Source organism: Pediculus humanus, genomic scaffold, assembly GCF_000006295.1.
Source record: "Pediculus humanus corporis 1103172107475 genomic scaffold, whole genome shotgun sequence".
Lineage (NCBI taxonomy): Eukaryota > Metazoa > Arthropoda > Insecta > Psocodea > Pediculidae > Pediculus > Pediculus humanus.
This window is the reverse complement of record NW_002987093.1, coordinates 584313-602230: the sequence shown is the minus strand read 5'-3', so window position 1 is coordinate 602230 and position 17918 is coordinate 584313. Positions and strand designations below refer to the sequence as shown.

Here is a 17918-nt window from a genome sequence, read left to right as displayed (position 1 = left end):
TTCCTAACATAAAAAGTTTTTATCTTAATGTTAAACTAACATGTTATCATCACATGAAAGAATAATAATAATGTTATCAAAACCCATCAATGTTTTTTAATATTATTTTTATTATTTATGTTACTAATCACATAAATTTTAACAATGATTTTTTAAAATAAATTCGATAATAAAGCTAACATAATTTATCTATAAATCGAGATTAATTTTTTTTTTTCCCCCGCGTGTTGAATATTAAACATATTTTAATAGTAAATTAAATATTCAATTTATTAAAATAAAAGTAATGGCATTTTACTAATTTTCATATAACAAAAACTTTATTTATGTTAATTGAATTGAATATTATTTGTAAAAAAGGCACCTCGAAACAAACGAAAAAAAAAAAAAAAAAAAAACATATAAAAGTATTATCCTGAATATGTAAGATCTTTATTATAAGTACATCCATTATTTTGTATAACTATACTTGCGGCCCAATTTCCACATTGAATACATTTTTCAATGTCCTTTCCTATTAAAAACTGACTTATAAATCCACCAGTAAATGCATCTCCAGCTCCATTGGTATCTGTAATAATTTCATCAGGTACAGGTGGAACTGCAACTTCTTTCACCTCATTATCTAATTAATAATAATAAAAAAAAAAAAATAATTTTTGTCGTTTGTTGTTTGTTTGTTTGTTTGTTAATTTATATTTTATTTTGTTTGTTTTTTTTTTTTTTTTTTTTTTTTTTTACCTTTTACATACAATACGGGCAAGGGTCCATTTGTTATGACGACAATTCTTTTTCTTTTTTGGTTACTCTTTGGTAAATTAGATATTTCTATGGCTATCTCCTTCATAGAATTTGTGTTAAATTTTCCTTTGGCTATTGCTTGGGCTTCTGTTACATTACCAAACACTATGTCGGCATAAAATAATGATTTTATCAATGTTTCCTTATATTTAGTACAGATAAAAGGTGCACTTAAATTCATACAAAAAACTTTATTTTGAGTCGAAGCCACTTCTCCTATTTTATAAATAGTTTCCGGACTCACTGTTATAAAAAAACCCTATAAAAAAAAAAACAAATTAAATTAATTAATCACCACTTTTGACTACTAAATAGTAATAATAATAATAATAATAATAAGAAAATTAATATTTTCTTTACTTACACTTATGTAGTACATTTCAACTTTTTCTACAATTTTAAAGTTTTCCGGTTTTAATATGTGCTGAATTGTAAACTTTTCCGCAGCAGCCAGATTAGCACACAATGACCTTTTATTGCCTTCATGAGTTGTAATTATTGCTGCACATGTGCCTTAAAATAGTAGGAATAATAAGTTCACATTTATACAAAATCTCAAAGTACACATGTTGATATTTCATTAGCTTTTGTATAATCTACAAATGAAAATTATGAAACAACACAAAAAGGTTAATAAATATTTTTATTATAGAAAAAAAAAAAAAAATGTCTTTTTTTTTTTTCTAGAGTATTAAAAATTTTAATAATAAACCTAATAGTTAAATAATAATAATAATAATTAGAAAGTTTTTTTTTTTTATAAACTTTATCATTACATCGATTGATGATGATGATGATGATGATATTTAAATTTGTTTAATTCTAACATGAGAGAAATTATTAAAAAAATGAAGAGTATTTTAATTAAGTTTTATTACACTTCAAGGATGCATTAGTACACAAGTACTTTTGATAAAAATATTTGTTTGATTAAAAATTTTTAAATGCTCACCGGTTGGAATTTTTTTCTGATATTGATATATAACTTTTACACCATCGTTTTCTGCTGTTTCTTTCAACATTTCGCTGTATTTATCTGTACCTACTGAGCCCATAAATACACAAGTATGAGGTGTCTTTAAAATCCATTGACAAACTCTAAGACTGTTTTGAACAGAACCTCCAGCAGATAATTGGACATTATAATTTTTCATTAAGTGTTTATACATTGACTTTTGAAACATATTGGCAAGAACAGCATTATTCGCTTCTAACTTATATTTTTTAAGAAGTTCAGCATCACCATTAACGGTTAAATCCAATAATGGATTTCCTACTCCTAAAATTCTGTATCCCCTAAAAACAAAAAAAAAAAAAAAAAAAAAAAAAAAAAAAAAAAACCACAAATTAATTACAATATTAATTTATTATAATTAAAAAATATTATTGATTAAAAAAAAAAAAAAAAAAAAAAACTTACCCCAAACCTAAAATAGTAAATCTTATTTTTTTCAAAAATAAAAATGAATAAGGTCGTCGTAAAAAATGCCCAATCTTTAAATAAATAATTTTAAAACTGATAACCCAGGCAACCCAGGTATATATTTGATCAAATAATATTACAATGGCTCAATAATAATGTGCCTAAAATTTTCTCGTTATATTCAAGTTCACCATGGAATTATTAACAATAAAAAAAAAAAAATTTAATTACGAGAACGAAAAAAAAAAATCTATTTTTAACCGAGTCGAACAACGGCATATGTTTCTAAATATTCATATAACACGTGCGTGTGTTCTATTCAACCGTTAAAATTTTTACTTTAAATTTTCACATGCCGGTTAAATTAATTGATAATTCGATGGTTAAATTATATTTTTATAAAAAATATTCACGATGAATAATTTTTTATTATATTTCATACGAATGTAAACAAATTTGATTTTTTTTTTTTTTTTTTTTTCTACAAGAGCAAAAAATAATTTATATGTACTTTTATTAATTTTGTAATCAAAACTAATTTGTTTTGTTTTTCTTTATTATTCATATCAAATTTATACCAATTAAATTTTTAAAAAATTTATACGTGTGGTTAATCTTGATAAAACATTCCAATCAATCATAATTAACTTTCAATGTTTATTTTTAAAAAAAAATTTTTTTTGATAAATTTCAAATTATTGTTTTGCCAATAACAAAAAAATTAAAACCTTATCAAACTTTTTTAAAAAAAAAAAAAAAAAATACCCCCCCAAAAATTTACTTGAAAAAAATTAATAAAAATAAATAAATAAATTATTAAAAGTTTTTTTTTTTTTTTTTTTTAAATTTCAAATAAAATTTATTTGTGTATTTTTTTTTTTCCCCCTTTAAATTATATACAATTCAAATATTTATAATTTTTTTTTTTTTTTTTTTTATCACCTCTATGGTTTCAATGTTTTGTTACACTAAGTAAAAAAAAAAATTATTTTTTTAAATGTCACTTTTTCTAAAAAATTATTTATTTTATTATTTTATTTAACTGGTTATCAAATAGAAAATTAATAACAAATGTTGAATTTTATAACTAGAATTTATCTTGTGATAAAAAATATCTAAATAGGCAATTTTTATAATAATATTTTAGATATTGATAAACTGTCAACAATTTTTAAGTATGGCCTGGTATATTTGGGATAAGGAAAAAACTTGTGGAAAATTTCCATTAAAAGTTAATCAAGCTTGTTTTGAAGTTAATTCAAATTCAAACGTTCCATTAAATTTATTCACAAGAAATAATGAATGCTACGAGGTAACCCTAAATCACTTTTGTTTTTTCATAATATTGATGATAAATTTTAAAAATTATTATTATTTTCAGTGTGATTTTTTACCATTGGGTCGACAAATCAAATCCAATGTTACTACCAGGTTTATCATCGATACAGAATTTGGTTTTGAATCATATTTTTCAAATGGCAATAATAGTTTTTGTACAGTGAAAAATCACTTTGAAGATTTCGGTATTTACTCGATAAATGTAACTGAAAAAAATTGTAGTGAAATTGTCGTGCTAAAAGATCCTGAAAGATTTTGGTTTAATATTTTATTTCTGATATGCATTTTCTTTGTCGCTGCATCAATATATTATGTTATAAAATCAATATACAAGAAAAGCATGCAATATTTTTATTCGTCATGTTTAACACTTAGGGAATTAGAAAGGGTAAAAAATTGAATTAATTTTTTTTTTTTTTTTATATTAAAATTTTTTGCTTGTATGTTTAGTAATTTAATTTATTAATTATTTTAGGATGTAGGTAATATTGATCATAGAAATGACAGATATAGTAGAATAAAGAATTCAAGGATTAAATCTTTAGATGCATTTAGAGGTTTAGCCATACTTATAATGATATTTGTTAATTATAATGGAGGTGATTATTCCGTTTTTAAACATTCACCTTGGAATGGTATAACAATTGCTGATTTTGTTTTTCCTTGGTAAGTAAATCATATTTTTTTCCTTTTTTTTTTTAAATTAAATTAAATCTCTAAATGTTTTATATTAAATTTTAGGTTTATTTGGATTATGGGTGCTTCTACAGTTTTGTCAATAGATAATAATTTTAGAAGAGCTCAGTCTAAAAAAGAAATATTTTTTCGTATACTCAAGAGAAGTTTTTACCTTATAGCTTTAGGAATTGTTTTAAATTCCGGGCATCGAGATTCAAAAGGATTTTTACGAGTTTGTGGAGTTTTACAAAGAATAGGCTTAACATATTTCATAATTGCTTCATTAGAAATATTTGCATTGAAATCCTTATTAAATGAACATGTGAGTTATTATTTAAAATTTTTTTTTCAAAAAAAAAAAATTTTTGCAATATAATAATGATAAAAATTTTCAGTTTGGGCCTTGGAATTTTAGTCGAAATATCATCAAAATATGGATACAATGGCTGGTTCCAATATTGCTGGTAGCAATACATGTAATCATAACATTTACCCTACATGTACCAGGATGTCCCTTAGGATACACTGGTCCAGGTGGATTATCCAATCATTCTGCTTTTCGAAACTGTACTGGAGGAGCAGCTGGATATATTGATCGTCTTATTATAACTGATAATCATATGTATCATAGAGGATCATTTCTTAAAATTTTCAAACCTTCAGTTCCTTTTGATCCAGAAGGTAAATAAAATATTTCAGAATTTAATTATTATAAACATTGGTTTATTTAATAAGTAACAGTAATAATATTGATATTATCAAACTTGAAATTATTTTAGGTCTTCTTGGTACTTTGACAAGTGTTTTTTGTGCTTTTCTTGGAGTTCAATCGGCTCGAATTTTAATAAATCATGAAAATTCATTTTCAAAGATTAAAAGTTGGATTTTTTGGGCAATAGTTATGGTAAATGTTATAATTAATTAAACACCATATTTACATACAGTTACCTATAACATTTTGACAGTAATATGCTTATTCCCTTATTTCTTTTTAGGGATTAATATCTGGATTTCTCTGTAATTGGAGTCAGAACAGTGGAATTATTCCGATTAACAAAAATCTTTGGTCATTGTCTTATGTATTAGCTACTTCATCAATAGCATTTTTAATTTTAACTACTTTTTACACATTAATAGATTTTTTAAAAGTGTGGAATGGATTTCCATTAATATACCCGGGTGAATTTCTTTCCAAGTTTCTAAAATTAATGTTTGTATTAATGCATATCACAAATGTTTTGAAAATAAATTTTTTTTATATTTTTAGGAATGAATGCTATAGCTTTATATTTAGGACATTCTCTTTTAAAAACTCAATTACCCTGGAGATGGGTACCATTTACAAATACTCATCTCGAACTATTGGTAATGGACACCACAGCAACTTTTGTATGGCTTCTCATTTCTTACGTTTTATATAAAACTAACGTATTCATAAGTCTATAGTTTTAAAAAAATATATTTTTAACTGCATCACGATTAAAAAAAAAATATTTTATTTTTTTTTTATTGAACATGGTATAGGCGAAATAAAATCAATTTTTATCACATGAATTATTAATATAATAATTTTATTGGAGCTCCAAATATATGTTAAAATTAATATTAAAAAAAAGTTATTAAATATTTTATACATGAATATTTTTAATCATTAGGAGGTATTTTTTTTATTATGAATTGTAATTTTTGTTACTTTAATAATAATTGTTTTTTTTTTTTAAATTTATTTTATTATATTAAAAACATTTGTAATATATTATTTTCACATTTCATTTCCTTTATTCTTTTTCTTTACTTTCTCTGAAGTGTTGTAAAATATAATAAGTTATTAATTATATTAAAAGTATTAAAATGAAATAAAACACAGAAATAATAAAATTTATAAATTATTATTATTGGTCAGAAAGATAGGGAAGATAAATGGTACGAGTGACACAGTATTAAAAAGTGCGCGTAATTTTACTATATGATTTTTCTGACATTACAATATCTCATAGATACTACATATAAGATTTAATTTCTTAAAATTTAGTCTTAGAATTTTTTTACTAAATTTGTCAACTATTGTTTTTATAATATTATACAATGAATGGTTTTAATTTGAATTTTAGTTATAAATAAATTTTAAAATGTTGACAAGCCGAAGTTTTAATCTACTTTCCAGGTGTATGATTTGTTTTTATATCAATAATTTTACTTATATTTTTGAACTTGTATTTTTTTTTTTTTTCTCTCTCTCAAAAAGTGAAAACATATATATATATATATATAAAAATTACAAATTAATTTTTAAAATTATTTTTTTAGTTTCTAAAAAACTCGAAGCACAGTTTTCTACAGATAAAGAATGTCTTAATTTAGATAAAGTTTTACTGATAAATAAAGTGTCTAGATTGGATGTGGAAAGATATTATCATCCAGACTTGACTGATAAGGAATTGGAAGAAAATATTAAAAAACGAGGAATCGATTATGAATCTTTAGTAAAACGTCATAAAATAAATGATGAATTTCAAAATAAAGTTTTATCTTGTTTTAATAAATTTGGAATTACAATCAGAAACGTGAACAGGTATCTGGGTTATTTGAATTTTTCTTTTCTCATGAATTTTATACAGAAAATTTTGAAGTTATAATTATTACATTTGCAGTTGTTTGTTTGGTTATTTGTATTGAAGGTTTAATTGCACTCATGATGATATTGAATGGTGTACTTCAGTATTTCCTATCGGTGGAGATGGCACTTTTCTGTATGCTGCTAGACAAATTTCTAATACAGATAAACCAGTTATAGGATTTAATTCAGATCCGTCAAGATCTGAAGGGTATCTGTGCCTTCCGAAAAAATATTCAAATAATATTTTAGATGCATTGAAAAAGTTAATTAATGTAAGTATTTTTCCCTGCTTGTGCTGACACAGTTTTGTTATTTAAAAAAAAAAAATCTGTTTTTAAAAGAATATTAACTATTTATTATTTCAGGGAGATTTTAGGTGGATGTTTCGAACTCGAATTAGGGTTACATTAAATGAACAATATGTATCTTGCGTTCCGACAGAACTATATGATGTTAGACTTCAACAAAATAAAGTACATGATTATTTAGGAAAAGAAAAAGGAGTTCATACATTCAAGCCGAAAAAAATTAAACAAAAAGTACCTGTACTCGCTTTAAACGAAGTAATAAAATTTTTATTATATTAATTAATTATTTTTTAAATGTTTTACATCTGGTATTATTTTTCATATGAAAATTTAAAATTAGTTTATTAAATTATTGTGTGTGTGTGTGTGTTATTTTCAGGTATTTATGAGTGAAATATTTGCTGCTAAAATTTCTCATTTTGAAATGCGCCTCAACAATTCAAATAAAAGTGTAAAAATAAAAAGTTCAGGTTTATGTGTGTGTACAGGAACCGGATCAACTTCCTGGAATTTAAGTATTAATAGACTGAGTCAAGATGATGTTCGTGATATTTTAAAATTGTATATTTCTGAAACTAAGGGTGAAATCGATGATAATTTTACTGATTTAGTTTCATACATTTCTCACAATTTCAATGATAAATTTCAATTTGAGCCTGGTAATTTCCTAATTAACTTTTTTTACTTTTTTTTTTATTGTTCATTATTTAAATTTTGTATTAATTTTAGAGAAGCAAATATTATGGTATACTATCCGCGATTTGATATCGCTCAGAGTTTGGCCATATCCGAAAGGTATCATAGAGCCTAGAGGGTATGCAAAAACAATTGAACTGAAATCTAAATGTTTGGATGCTGCAATAATTGTTGATGGAGCCATATTTTTTCCATTTAATGAAGGGGCCATTTCCATTTTGGAAACTCATCCAGAAGATGCTCTTAGAACGGTCGTTTTAAACGATTGACTTAAATTTTATAATAAAAATTTAAACAATTTTTTGACAAGATTGTATAATTACAATATTTATAATGCAATTAGTATTAACTTAGTTAAAATTTTTTACACAATGAAATGTATGAATTGAACCAATAAATTAAGTATGTATAAAAAATTATATATATTTTCTGATTTCCTTGATTTTTAGGAATAACTTTTATTTTTACGATCATTATGTTAATCAAAAGAAACTGTTGTTGTGTATTTCAAATTTAGATTTAAAAAAAAGAAAATTTTTAATTATTTAAGGTTTGTACTAGATTAGAGAGTTGAATTATTTAATTTTGAATTACCATAGGATTTCATAACAGTAAAAATTAACACTTAATAAAAAAAGTTAGTAATTATTTTTAATAAAATTACAAAAAAAAAGTATTTTAAAAAATGTATTTGATTTTTTAAAATTAGTATTTATTAAATTTAAAATATTTAAAGTTGAAAAAAGTTTTTCAAATGACTTTAGTAGTTTTCATATTGAAAAATCGACGTATCCGCCATAGATTAAAAGAAGGCTTGGTTTATTTTAAGTCTGAGTTTATACTTGATTTTTTTTTTTTTTTTTAAAGAGCATTTGAACAATTATTTTTATCTAGCGAATAATCAGGTATGTGAAGTTGAATATATTTTTTAAATTTGCATTCATATTAATGATTAATGTAGGAAATTTTTGATTAATATCAATTTTACTTGTAATTAAAAATTTTAGAGGTAAAATGCTGCATTCGCAGCCATTATTATGACGCCCGAGCCTCATTGTAATCAAACAAAATTATTCATTATTAATTACAATTTACGGGTGGTTCCATTGATTTAAATTTTATTTTATGATCAATAATTTTTATTTTTTAATTTCTTACCATTATAATTTTATATATTTTTTTATTTTTACCTTTCGATTTGTTAATATAAACCTGGAGGTCATTTTTATACTTCTTTAAAGGTTAATAATGAAAATAATTGAATAATTAAAAAAATGTTAAGTTGCAAAATATCTGTACAATTAAGTAAATTAAAAAATTCAATTTTTATTATGCATTTTAATGAAAAAATTTAAATCTAATTAATTAGTGTTTATTAAGTGGAATGATGAATTTTGTTTGTAGGAATACAATGCCTGGATTTAGCAGTGTAGGAACGTTTAAAATATTTGTTGGAAATTTATCTGACAAAACAACAAAAGCTGATATTCAGCCATTGTTTGAAAAATATGGAAAAGTTGTCGAATGTGATATTGTGAAAAATTATGGATTTGTGGTAGGTTAATAAATAATAAAAAAATGTTTAATTTAATTATTATTTTAAAATGATAGCTAATGATAAAAAATTTATTTTTACTATTTTGTATAATGCAGCACATGGAGCATGAAGATTCTGGGAGAGATGCTATTCAAAATTTAGACGGTTATTTGGTTCATGGAAGTTCAATTAAAGTGGAGGCAGCTACAAGTCGAAAAGGACCTCAAACACCAACGACTAAAGTTTTTGTTGGTAATTTAACTGATAATACGAAAGCTCCACAAGTTAGAGCTTTGTTTGCAAAATATGGAACAGTTGTAGAATGTGACATTGTAAGAAACTATGGGTTTGTTCACATTGAAAGTTCTGACAATGTTAATGAATGTATCAGAGAATTGAATGGTTATATATTGGATGGCCAACCTATGAAGGTATAAAAAAAAATTTATTTATATTTTATTAATATTTTCGATTGTAATACTTCGAAACATTTTTATATTTTTTTAATTTGTTTTTTTTTATTTTCAGGTTCAGTTATCAACTAGTAGAGTTAGGCAAAGACCTGGCATGGGAGATCCAGAACAATGTTACAGATGTGGTAGAGGAGGTCATTGGTCAAAAGAATGTCCCAAAGGTGGTGGCCCTGATCGTAGTAGTTACAGAGATAGAATGTTTGCCAGAGATCCCTATCCACCACCTCCTCCTCCTCCATTTTTGAGAGAAAGAATGATGGTAAGTTTTGGAATTAGTTATTTACATCAGAATTAAGTTATTAGGGGAAAAAAGAAAAATGAATAAATGATTTTTTTTTTTTTTTTTTTTTGAAAACAGGATCCGTATTATGAAAGATTTTATGAACGCACTCGTTATGATGATAGTGACTTGTTTGACAGAAGATTTTCACTTGGTCGTGAAATTCCAAGAAGCAGAGAGTTTTTACCACCTCCTCCATTACCTCCTCGCGGTCGTGAAACTTTACCACCCCCGCCTCCTAGGGGTTTTAGTTCTAGTTCTTTGAGAGAATATGAAAGAAGCTCCGACTATATGTACAGCCGTCGCTCTCCACCCACGACTTCTACATCTGTCGGCAGTAGATTTGGGTATGTATTTCAAATAATTAATTTCGAAACTCAATTTTATTCAAAATCACTCACACGATTAATATTACTTACAGTGGTCTATATGAAGACTTCAGTCGTGACACTTTCGACGATAGGGGGTAAGTTTGCACACGATTATTTAATATTTAAAAAAAGTAACACGCAAGTACACATAACTTTGGTTATTAAATAATTATTTCGCTTTAATTTTATGCAAATATTTTTGCTTCTCAGCTGAGGGAATGCATAATTCTATATATATATATATATAAATGATAGACTTTTTAAAGGTCTAAATGTGTTTTTTAACGAAAAGGTGCTTTTGTCCTTTATCATTGATTTATGGATTTTTTCACGTTAAAGTGTACGCATTCAGAGTTTCGGATAAAAACAACCGTTTAATATTAAAAATATTAGCTTTAATTACCATCATTTTTCAAGTTTAAAATCATTAGATTTTAATAAATTTTTTATGGCTTGTTTTTTCGTTAATAAACGATTCCGTTGATTTTCAATATCTCGAAAAAAACATACAATGATTTTAGGCTTACGTAAAAATGGCGGTTAATATAATTAAACATCGTTATAAATATATATTATACACACACACACGTAATTAAATTTTATCAAGTTGAAAAAACTTAAATCACCCAAAACAATAAATATATGCATATAGTAAAGGGGTATACAAAACATATTTTGCATTGTTTTTGTTAGAAGTTCATTGCGGAGCGCGGAATCATCACGTCGCTACGCGCCATATTAAAAGCGGATTCGAAAACGCGAGATGCCGATGTCGTCCGTTAACTCGTCGTCCGTTTGTCGACGTTTTTCTACGGGGCCGAACGTTCGATCAACGTGTTCTATGTTACTTAAACCATCGACATTTCGCTGACGGGAAATCTCCGTGAAGAATTCGTCAAATTTTCAAGATAAATATTTAGTTGTTTTATAATCAGTAAAATAATTTTCATAAAATACCTTTAGAGAGAGATGATTGATTGATTGATTGATTGATTATTACTTTTTCTCGACCGCTTTATATATATATAAACGAACTTTACCACACATTCAATTTCATTCAAAGTCATGTACGGATGTAGGAAGTATAATAATTGTAGCTCAGCAAAACTTTAAACCTAATTTTTTTTTTTTTTTTTTTTTTTTTGTAGCAAAAACCATTCGCGATTCTATATAATTGTATATTTTTAGTGATTTATCAGGAGAATATTATTATTATTATTATTATATATATATTTAAGGAAAATTGTATTAGAAAAAAATAATAAAAAAAAAAAAAGAGAGAGAGAAAAATGTTTTGGTTAATTTTGTCAGGTGAATAGTATTAGGATAAGGAATTTTTTTTTATAATTATTGACGAAAAATTTTTCTATTGTAATGTCACTATTATTATTATTATCATTCGAGAGAATAGTGTTGAAATTTTTTTTTTTTTTTAAAGACATTAATTAGATTGATTATTTTTCTTATTTGTGATGATTTGCTTCCTGGAAAAAATTATTAAAAAAATTTTTTTTTTTTTTTTTAAACAACGCATAAATGTGTGTGTTTATATACACATAAGATTCTATTTGTAAGACTATTTGATGACATAAATATATATACATAATGATATAAACAACAAAAAAAAAAAAAAAATGGAGATTTAGTATTGCAATAATCATATCCTGAATCGCAAAAAAAAAACAAAATAATAATAATAATAATACTATTGTTAATTCGGATTAGGAAAGAAATTTTATTTTTTGTCAGTTATTATTATTATTATTAATAATCTCTAACAAAATTTTAGTATAAACGCAAATCTTTGGTATAAAAAGTTATGATAAATTTTCTTCTTCCCTTTGAATTTTCTCAATAAAAATGAGGGTTTTGGTGGTATAATAATTTTTTAATAAAGGTAAAAAAATTCGGTTTTTCTTTGGAAGATAATAATAATAATAACCGATAATTTAACGGTTTTTTTCTTCCGTCGGTCGGTTTCTCCGGAAATGAAATTCAATTGTTTTGAGAAGAAACCGGAAGCGGCGGTGGCGGCGGAGTCGAGAACATCGCGGATTAGAGAAATCGTCTTGGATAATTGGTATATAACGTTCGTCGTGTCAAACCGTTAAAATAATAATAATAATAATTATTATTATTATTATTATTAATCGTATTCACGGTGATATCATTTAAAATTCGGCTAGAAAAAAAAAAAAAAAAAAAAAAAAAAAACAATTTAAAAAATCAAGTGCGCGGGGGAAACAAAAAACCGGCATCGTCGTCTCTACGTCGTTATTTCAATTTAAATTTTCCGGAAAATTCAGTCCCTTGGGTAAGCATTATTTAAAAAAAGGCTCTGGTGGTTTTCCTATTTAAAAAAAAAAAAAAATTAAACACATTTCATTTTTTTACTATTTTTACGGGAATTTTTTTAGCGGATTTGGAAAAAGGATTTAATTAATTTATTTTATTCATTATCATATATTACAACTAAAAACAAATTGTGTATAAATAATAATAATAATAATAATAATAATAAATATCAATTCTGAACTTGTAGTCGTCTGCTTTTTTTTAAAAATAATAATAATAATAATAATAAAAGTTTGAAATAAATTAATTAATTTGTTTATATTTATTTTTTCATAGTCATCATCATTTAGATAGATAGATAGATAGATTGGATGGAATTTTGTCACAATTTTTAATTATGCTGGTGGATAAACGAATGGACATGTTTTGTAAGATGGTGGAATTATGTTTGAAAAAGTATTAAAAAAATTATGTCCTTGTTATTTCACACGGTCTGATGAAAGTGATTTGACAAGATATCCAAAAACTTTGATTACAAACGATACGGATTTAAATCCAGAATCTGGGTAAGATTTTGAATTTTCCATGGAATTTTTTTTTTGGATAAGGAAAACTTTATTTATATTAAATAAATTTTTTTGTTTAGGTCGAATGAAAAAACTTCAAACAGTAGAACTACATCCGATTTAAAAAATGAATTTAGCAGTACGGAAGGTACATTTGAAGAAGATTGGAAAGGTGCATTAAACGTTATACAACCACAACCCGTGTACGCTTTCCCAATCGGTAATTTTTTTTTTTTTTTTTTTTTTTTTTATTAAAAATAACGGTTTTTTCTTTTCTTCGTGTAACGTTTTTTAATTTCGAAACTGATTTTCAGACTTGAAAAAAACGAAAAATCGAAATCAGAAAACTTTATTAAAACCTCCTTTATATTGGAAAAAAACAATGAAAAATCTTTCTTCGGATGGACCTCCTGTATTCTTATACTCCAATCGTAAGAAGAAAACGTTGAAAAATTTTAAAAATCATGTGAGTTTATTTAAGTTTTCGATAAAATAAAGTGTCAAAAAAAAATCTTATAAGGAAAAATATCTTACAGGTTATATATTCAAAGGTGCCACTTTTAAAACATGGCGAAACCGGAGGTGACGTCACTTCATTAACATCTCCAAACACGGAATCAAATTATTTTAAAGAAGTGAGATCGTTAAGTTTATGTAATTTAAATTTAAATAAAAATATAAGTAATAATAATAAGGAGAAAAGCGTCATGACTATAAAAACGTCAAGTTATATTTGGGAAAGTTTTACTAATTTAAATTATGAAAAATATTCCAAATGTCAAATCCTTTCGGATGTTTGCCATGGAAAATTATTATTTACAGCTGCATATTATAAAAAAAAGAAAATGTAAGGGGATATTTAATGAAAAATGTGAAAGTTTTCAAATGTATGATTTGTCTCCTCTTTTTTTTATTGTAGGTGTTTGATAAACATTAGCAAATTAGAAAATTTAACAAAAAAAGGAAGGGATAGAAATTCATATTTCTCAATAATTAAATTATCTATTCTTCCATCGGAAAAATATATAAAATGCAGTAAGATTTTGAATAATTGTAGCAATCCGGAAGTAAAGCAAGATTTTAGTTTCACAGTGAAAGAATTGTCTGGGAAAATATTAAGATTTTCAGTTTTTGATGCTTCCATTCAGAGACAAAATGAAGCCATAGGTCATGGATTATTTACACTCGAAGATATTAATTTTGATCAACCTAAAAAATATAGAATAAAACTTTACAAGAGTTCACAGGTACGAATTTGATTTATATTTTAAATATAATTTTATGATTATGTACATTTTCAATGACATTATTGCATTTTTAACAGCCCCATGTCTGTCCAGGTAATTTGGCTTTGTCATTGAGATATAACAGCGAGCAAAATAAATTTACAATATTAGTCGAAAAAGGGAAAAATTTAAGTCTTCAAAAAGAAAAGAATGGTAATGAAAAAAAATATTTTTTTGATTTTTAAATGTTGATTTATTTCATTGTTAATTATTTGGTTTGAATTTTAGTTAAGTTAAACACCTATGTTAAAGCCACAATGTATGTCCTGGGTGAAAAAATAAAAACAAAAAAATCAACGGTTTCAATGGATTCAAGGAGTCCTTATTACAATTGCACTTTTACATTTCAAGTACGAAATGATCAAATTGATCATTTATCCGTTACTATAACCGTTAGATTGAAAGGATTCGTAAACGATGTAATTATTGGAAAATTAAATTTCGGACCTTTTTTTTATATGGATAATAAAAAATTAACCCCTTGGGGAAGGGTGTTTTTAAGAAAAGAAGTGGTGCGACATTGGTATAGATTATATCTATGACCGGAAATGATGATATTTTTTAACTCGAAGAAAAATACTTTATTGTTGATTTTATAACTATTGTAAAATTTATTTTTAAACGATTGATTAATTATATATGTATATTAAGCAGTAAATAAAAACAAATATTATTTAAATATTGTTATTTATTTATTTATTAGTATTCCAATTCAGTATTTATTAATTTTACATAAAGCAATAGAGTAATACTTAATTTTACTTGGGTAATTTTATTCGTATTTATTTTTATTTATTTATTTATTTTTTTTGAAATTTTCTTTTATATAATTACAAAATTATTATTTTTTAATCAAATAATTAATAATTTATTTAAAAATACGAGTTGGATTGTTATAAAAAATTGTCAATGGCTCGAATTGAAAATAAGTTGGCAACAGTGTTTTTTTTATTGTTTTCAATATGGCAACAGTACAGTGTATGATCGAATGAGTGGAAAATGGCCGCGTTATCGAGTTCTCTTGATTTTGTTGGAAAATCAAGATTATTCGTAGGCTTGAGTGTACTTTTAGGACGAGGACAATTTAGTAAGTAAAATTTTATTAAAATATTTAACGATAATTTTGTTATAATTGGAGTAATTTTTTAAAAAGAATTTTGAAAAATGTGATATCGATATATTTTTGTGTCGGCTACTTGTATAATTATACTCTTAAAGCATACTTGTCGCGTCCATTTTTGTGTATACACTTATCCAAATGAAAACAAAGTAAAAAGTAATAATTTTATTTCTTTTTTCTAAAAATTATCACAGCAATGTTTTTTCTCATAAAAACTTTTTCATTTTGATATTATTTAAAACCTCGGTGGCCTTAGTACATCTTTTTTTTTATTTTGAAACTAAATTATAAAAAATTCATTTAGTTATTTTTATATTTTGTGAAATACCTGTTCATTTACTTAAAAATATTTAATTTAAAAACATTAATAATAATTTTTGTTTTTTTTTTTTTTTTTTATTGATCTTATTAAGGTTTTTTTTCTTTTATATTCAAAAATATTTTCGTATTAATTTTTAAAATTAGCCTTGTAATTAATTTTCTCATTCTAAATCAAGTTTAATAAATTGTTAAATCATATGTTATAAAAAAATTTTAGTATTTATTAATCATTTGTTTAAAATTGTTTTAACAACCATAAAAAATGATTTAAATTAATTAAAAAGTAATAAATTTTTTTTTGAATTCACAATCGAGCTCACATTTCATTATGTTAAAAAAAAGTTACTGAATTGGTCGAATGAATTTTATTATCATTATTATTTATTTATTTAATTTTTTTAAAATAAATTTAAAACATCATAATTTGGACTTGAAAATTATTAAGAATTAATTAATTTTTTAAATTTTAAATATTTATAAGTAATTAAAAAATTAGCAGTTTTTTTTTTTTTTAAGAATCATAATAAGATTTAAATTGACTTCGATTTGTTACAGTTCGCAGGTATTTCATGAAATTTATTTACTCGAATTAAATTTTTTTTTTTTTACTCGATTTTACTCCATAATTAATATAAAAATATATAGTTGTACATATTTTCATTAAAAAAATGTCAACAATGTTACAGTAGATTGTTATTATTCGAAAAATTTGCAGTTTAAGCTTTTAACATGAGATTAAACGATTTGTTTACCACAAAAGGTTTTTTTTTTTTTTTTTTTTTTTTTTTTTTTTTTTTGCACACATTTACAATTGGTTGTAGTTGAATGATGATGATGATGATGATGATGACCGTTCTAAAATTATTCTTTTTTCAACCGAATAATTCGTCAATAATATTTTTCCTCACGTTTTTAAATTTGAACTTAATGAAAAATACAATAAATTAACCGAGATGTCAAAAAAAAAAAAAAAATTTTTCTTATAAGGAACGGAATGTATTTCCTACGTGATAATACCTAGAAAAAGAGAGAGAGAAATAGCAGCCTCATTGTACCTTTTTTTTTTTTTTTCAATAAGAATTCCTTTTTGAATACCTACCTTCACGCATGAAAAATTCTTAAAATTCAATCTTTTTCTCTCTCTCTCTCTCTCTCTCTTCTCCAGGTGGGTGCCTTTAAAATTTAAGTACAAATAAGATTTTTTGGAATTTCTCCTTAAAAGTTATGATGTAATTACGTAAAAACTTTGCCTTATGAAAAAAAAAAGAGATTTTATGTAACCTATGTAAACATCATGAGAGAGAGAGAGAGAGAGAGAGAAAAATTTTTTTATTGACCTGGTGACAATGAAGTCTTTTCTTTTTTGTTCAAATTGATGTTTTTATATATAAATTATATACTAATAAGTAGTAGAGGTGGTGGTGGTGGTGGTGGGGGTAGTAGTAGTGGTGATGGTGGTAGTAGTAGTAGTAAGGTTACATTTACTTCTTCATTCTATCAAACACTCTGATAATGATAATTAACACTAACACCTGGTAGTCTTCCTTAAAAAATTAATATGGCTTAACTAACTTTAACATTATTCGTGCTTGAAAAAAAAGTATAATAATAATAATAATAATAATAATAATAATAATAATAATAATTAAAGAAATTTCAATGTAAAATATATTTTCCACATAATCGAGTTCGAACCTTAATATATATATATATAAATTGTTATGTTGATTGTTAAAAATGAGATCCTGTCAGTGAGTGAGTGAGTTGATTTTCCTGGGGCGTTTCAACACCTTCATTTAATTTTACGA

At 24.4% G+C, this 17918-nt stretch overlaps 6 protein-coding genes across 6 annotated transcripts in view; 5 read left to right on the top strand and 1 right to left on the bottom strand.

The window, feature by feature from the left end:
• The window catches only part of Phum_PHUM127290 (uncharacterized protein), a gene marked incomplete at both ends in the record, with an annotated part of 1753 nt that extends 1558 nt beyond the window's left edge, over nucleotides 1–195 (top strand). Inside the window, one exon of the mRNA XM_002424301.1 lies at nucleotides 176–195. Within this exon, the coding sequence (XP_002424346.1) occupies nucleotides 176–195 (20 nt within the window). The remainder of the gene's footprint in view (nucleotides 1–175) is intronic.
• Nucleotides 196–410: 215 nt separating this feature from the next.
• Phum_PHUM127280 (adenosine kinase, putative) lies at nucleotides 411–2503 on the bottom strand (the record flags this gene model as incomplete). Its single annotated transcript, XM_002424300.1, has 6 exons — nucleotides 411–625; nucleotides 742–1060; nucleotides 1166–1314; nucleotides 1754–2097; nucleotides 2222–2295; nucleotides 2486–2503. 6 exons carry the CDS (start codon nucleotides 2501–2503, stop codon nucleotides 411–413), a joined length of 1119 nt encoding a protein of 372 aa, XP_002424345.1.
• An 898-nt stretch (nucleotides 2504–3401) lies between these two features.
• Phum_PHUM127270 (uncharacterized protein) lies at nucleotides 3402–5686 on the top strand (the record flags this gene model as incomplete). Its single annotated transcript, XM_002424299.1, has 8 exons — nucleotides 3402–3536; nucleotides 3606–3747; nucleotides 4045–4228; nucleotides 4304–4562; nucleotides 4636–4921; nucleotides 5020–5144; nucleotides 5236–5419; nucleotides 5508–5686. 8 exons carry the CDS (start codon nucleotides 3402–3404, stop codon nucleotides 5684–5686), a joined length of 1494 nt encoding a protein of 497 aa, XP_002424344.1.
• Nucleotides 5687–6408: 722 nt separating this feature from the next.
• Phum_PHUM127260 (NADH kinase, putative) lies at nucleotides 6409–8130 on the top strand (the record flags this gene model as incomplete). The annotated part of the gene is made up of 5 exons (XM_002424298.1): nucleotides 6409–6812; nucleotides 6919–7129; nucleotides 7223–7420; nucleotides 7545–7824; nucleotides 7895–8130. The coding sequence occupies 5 exons, from the start codon at nucleotides 6409–6411 to the stop codon at nucleotides 8128–8130; spliced, it is 1329 nt and encodes a 442-aa protein (XP_002424343.1).
• A 1142-nt stretch (nucleotides 8131–9272) lies between these two features.
• On the top strand, nucleotides 9273–10621 carry Phum_PHUM127250 (Arginine/serine-rich-splicing factor RSP31, putative; the record flags this gene model as incomplete). The annotated part of the gene is made up of 5 exons (XM_002424297.1): nucleotides 9273–9416; nucleotides 9515–9829; nucleotides 9927–10130; nucleotides 10230–10498; nucleotides 10573–10621. 5 exons carry the CDS (start codon nucleotides 9273–9275, stop codon nucleotides 10619–10621), a joined length of 981 nt encoding a protein of 326 aa, XP_002424342.1.
• Nucleotides 10622–13261: 2640 nt separating this feature from the next.
• On the top strand, nucleotides 13262–15211 carry Phum_PHUM127240 (synaptotagmin-15, putative; the record flags this gene model as incomplete). The annotated part of the gene is made up of 8 exons (XM_002424296.1): nucleotides 13262–13383; nucleotides 13464–13555; nucleotides 13698–13849; nucleotides 13920–14018; nucleotides 14079–14230; nucleotides 14303–14630; nucleotides 14708–14822; nucleotides 14898–15211. 8 exons carry the CDS (start codon nucleotides 13262–13264, stop codon nucleotides 15209–15211), a joined length of 1374 nt encoding a protein of 457 aa, XP_002424341.1.
• Nucleotides 15212–17918: the final 2707 nt, after the last annotated feature.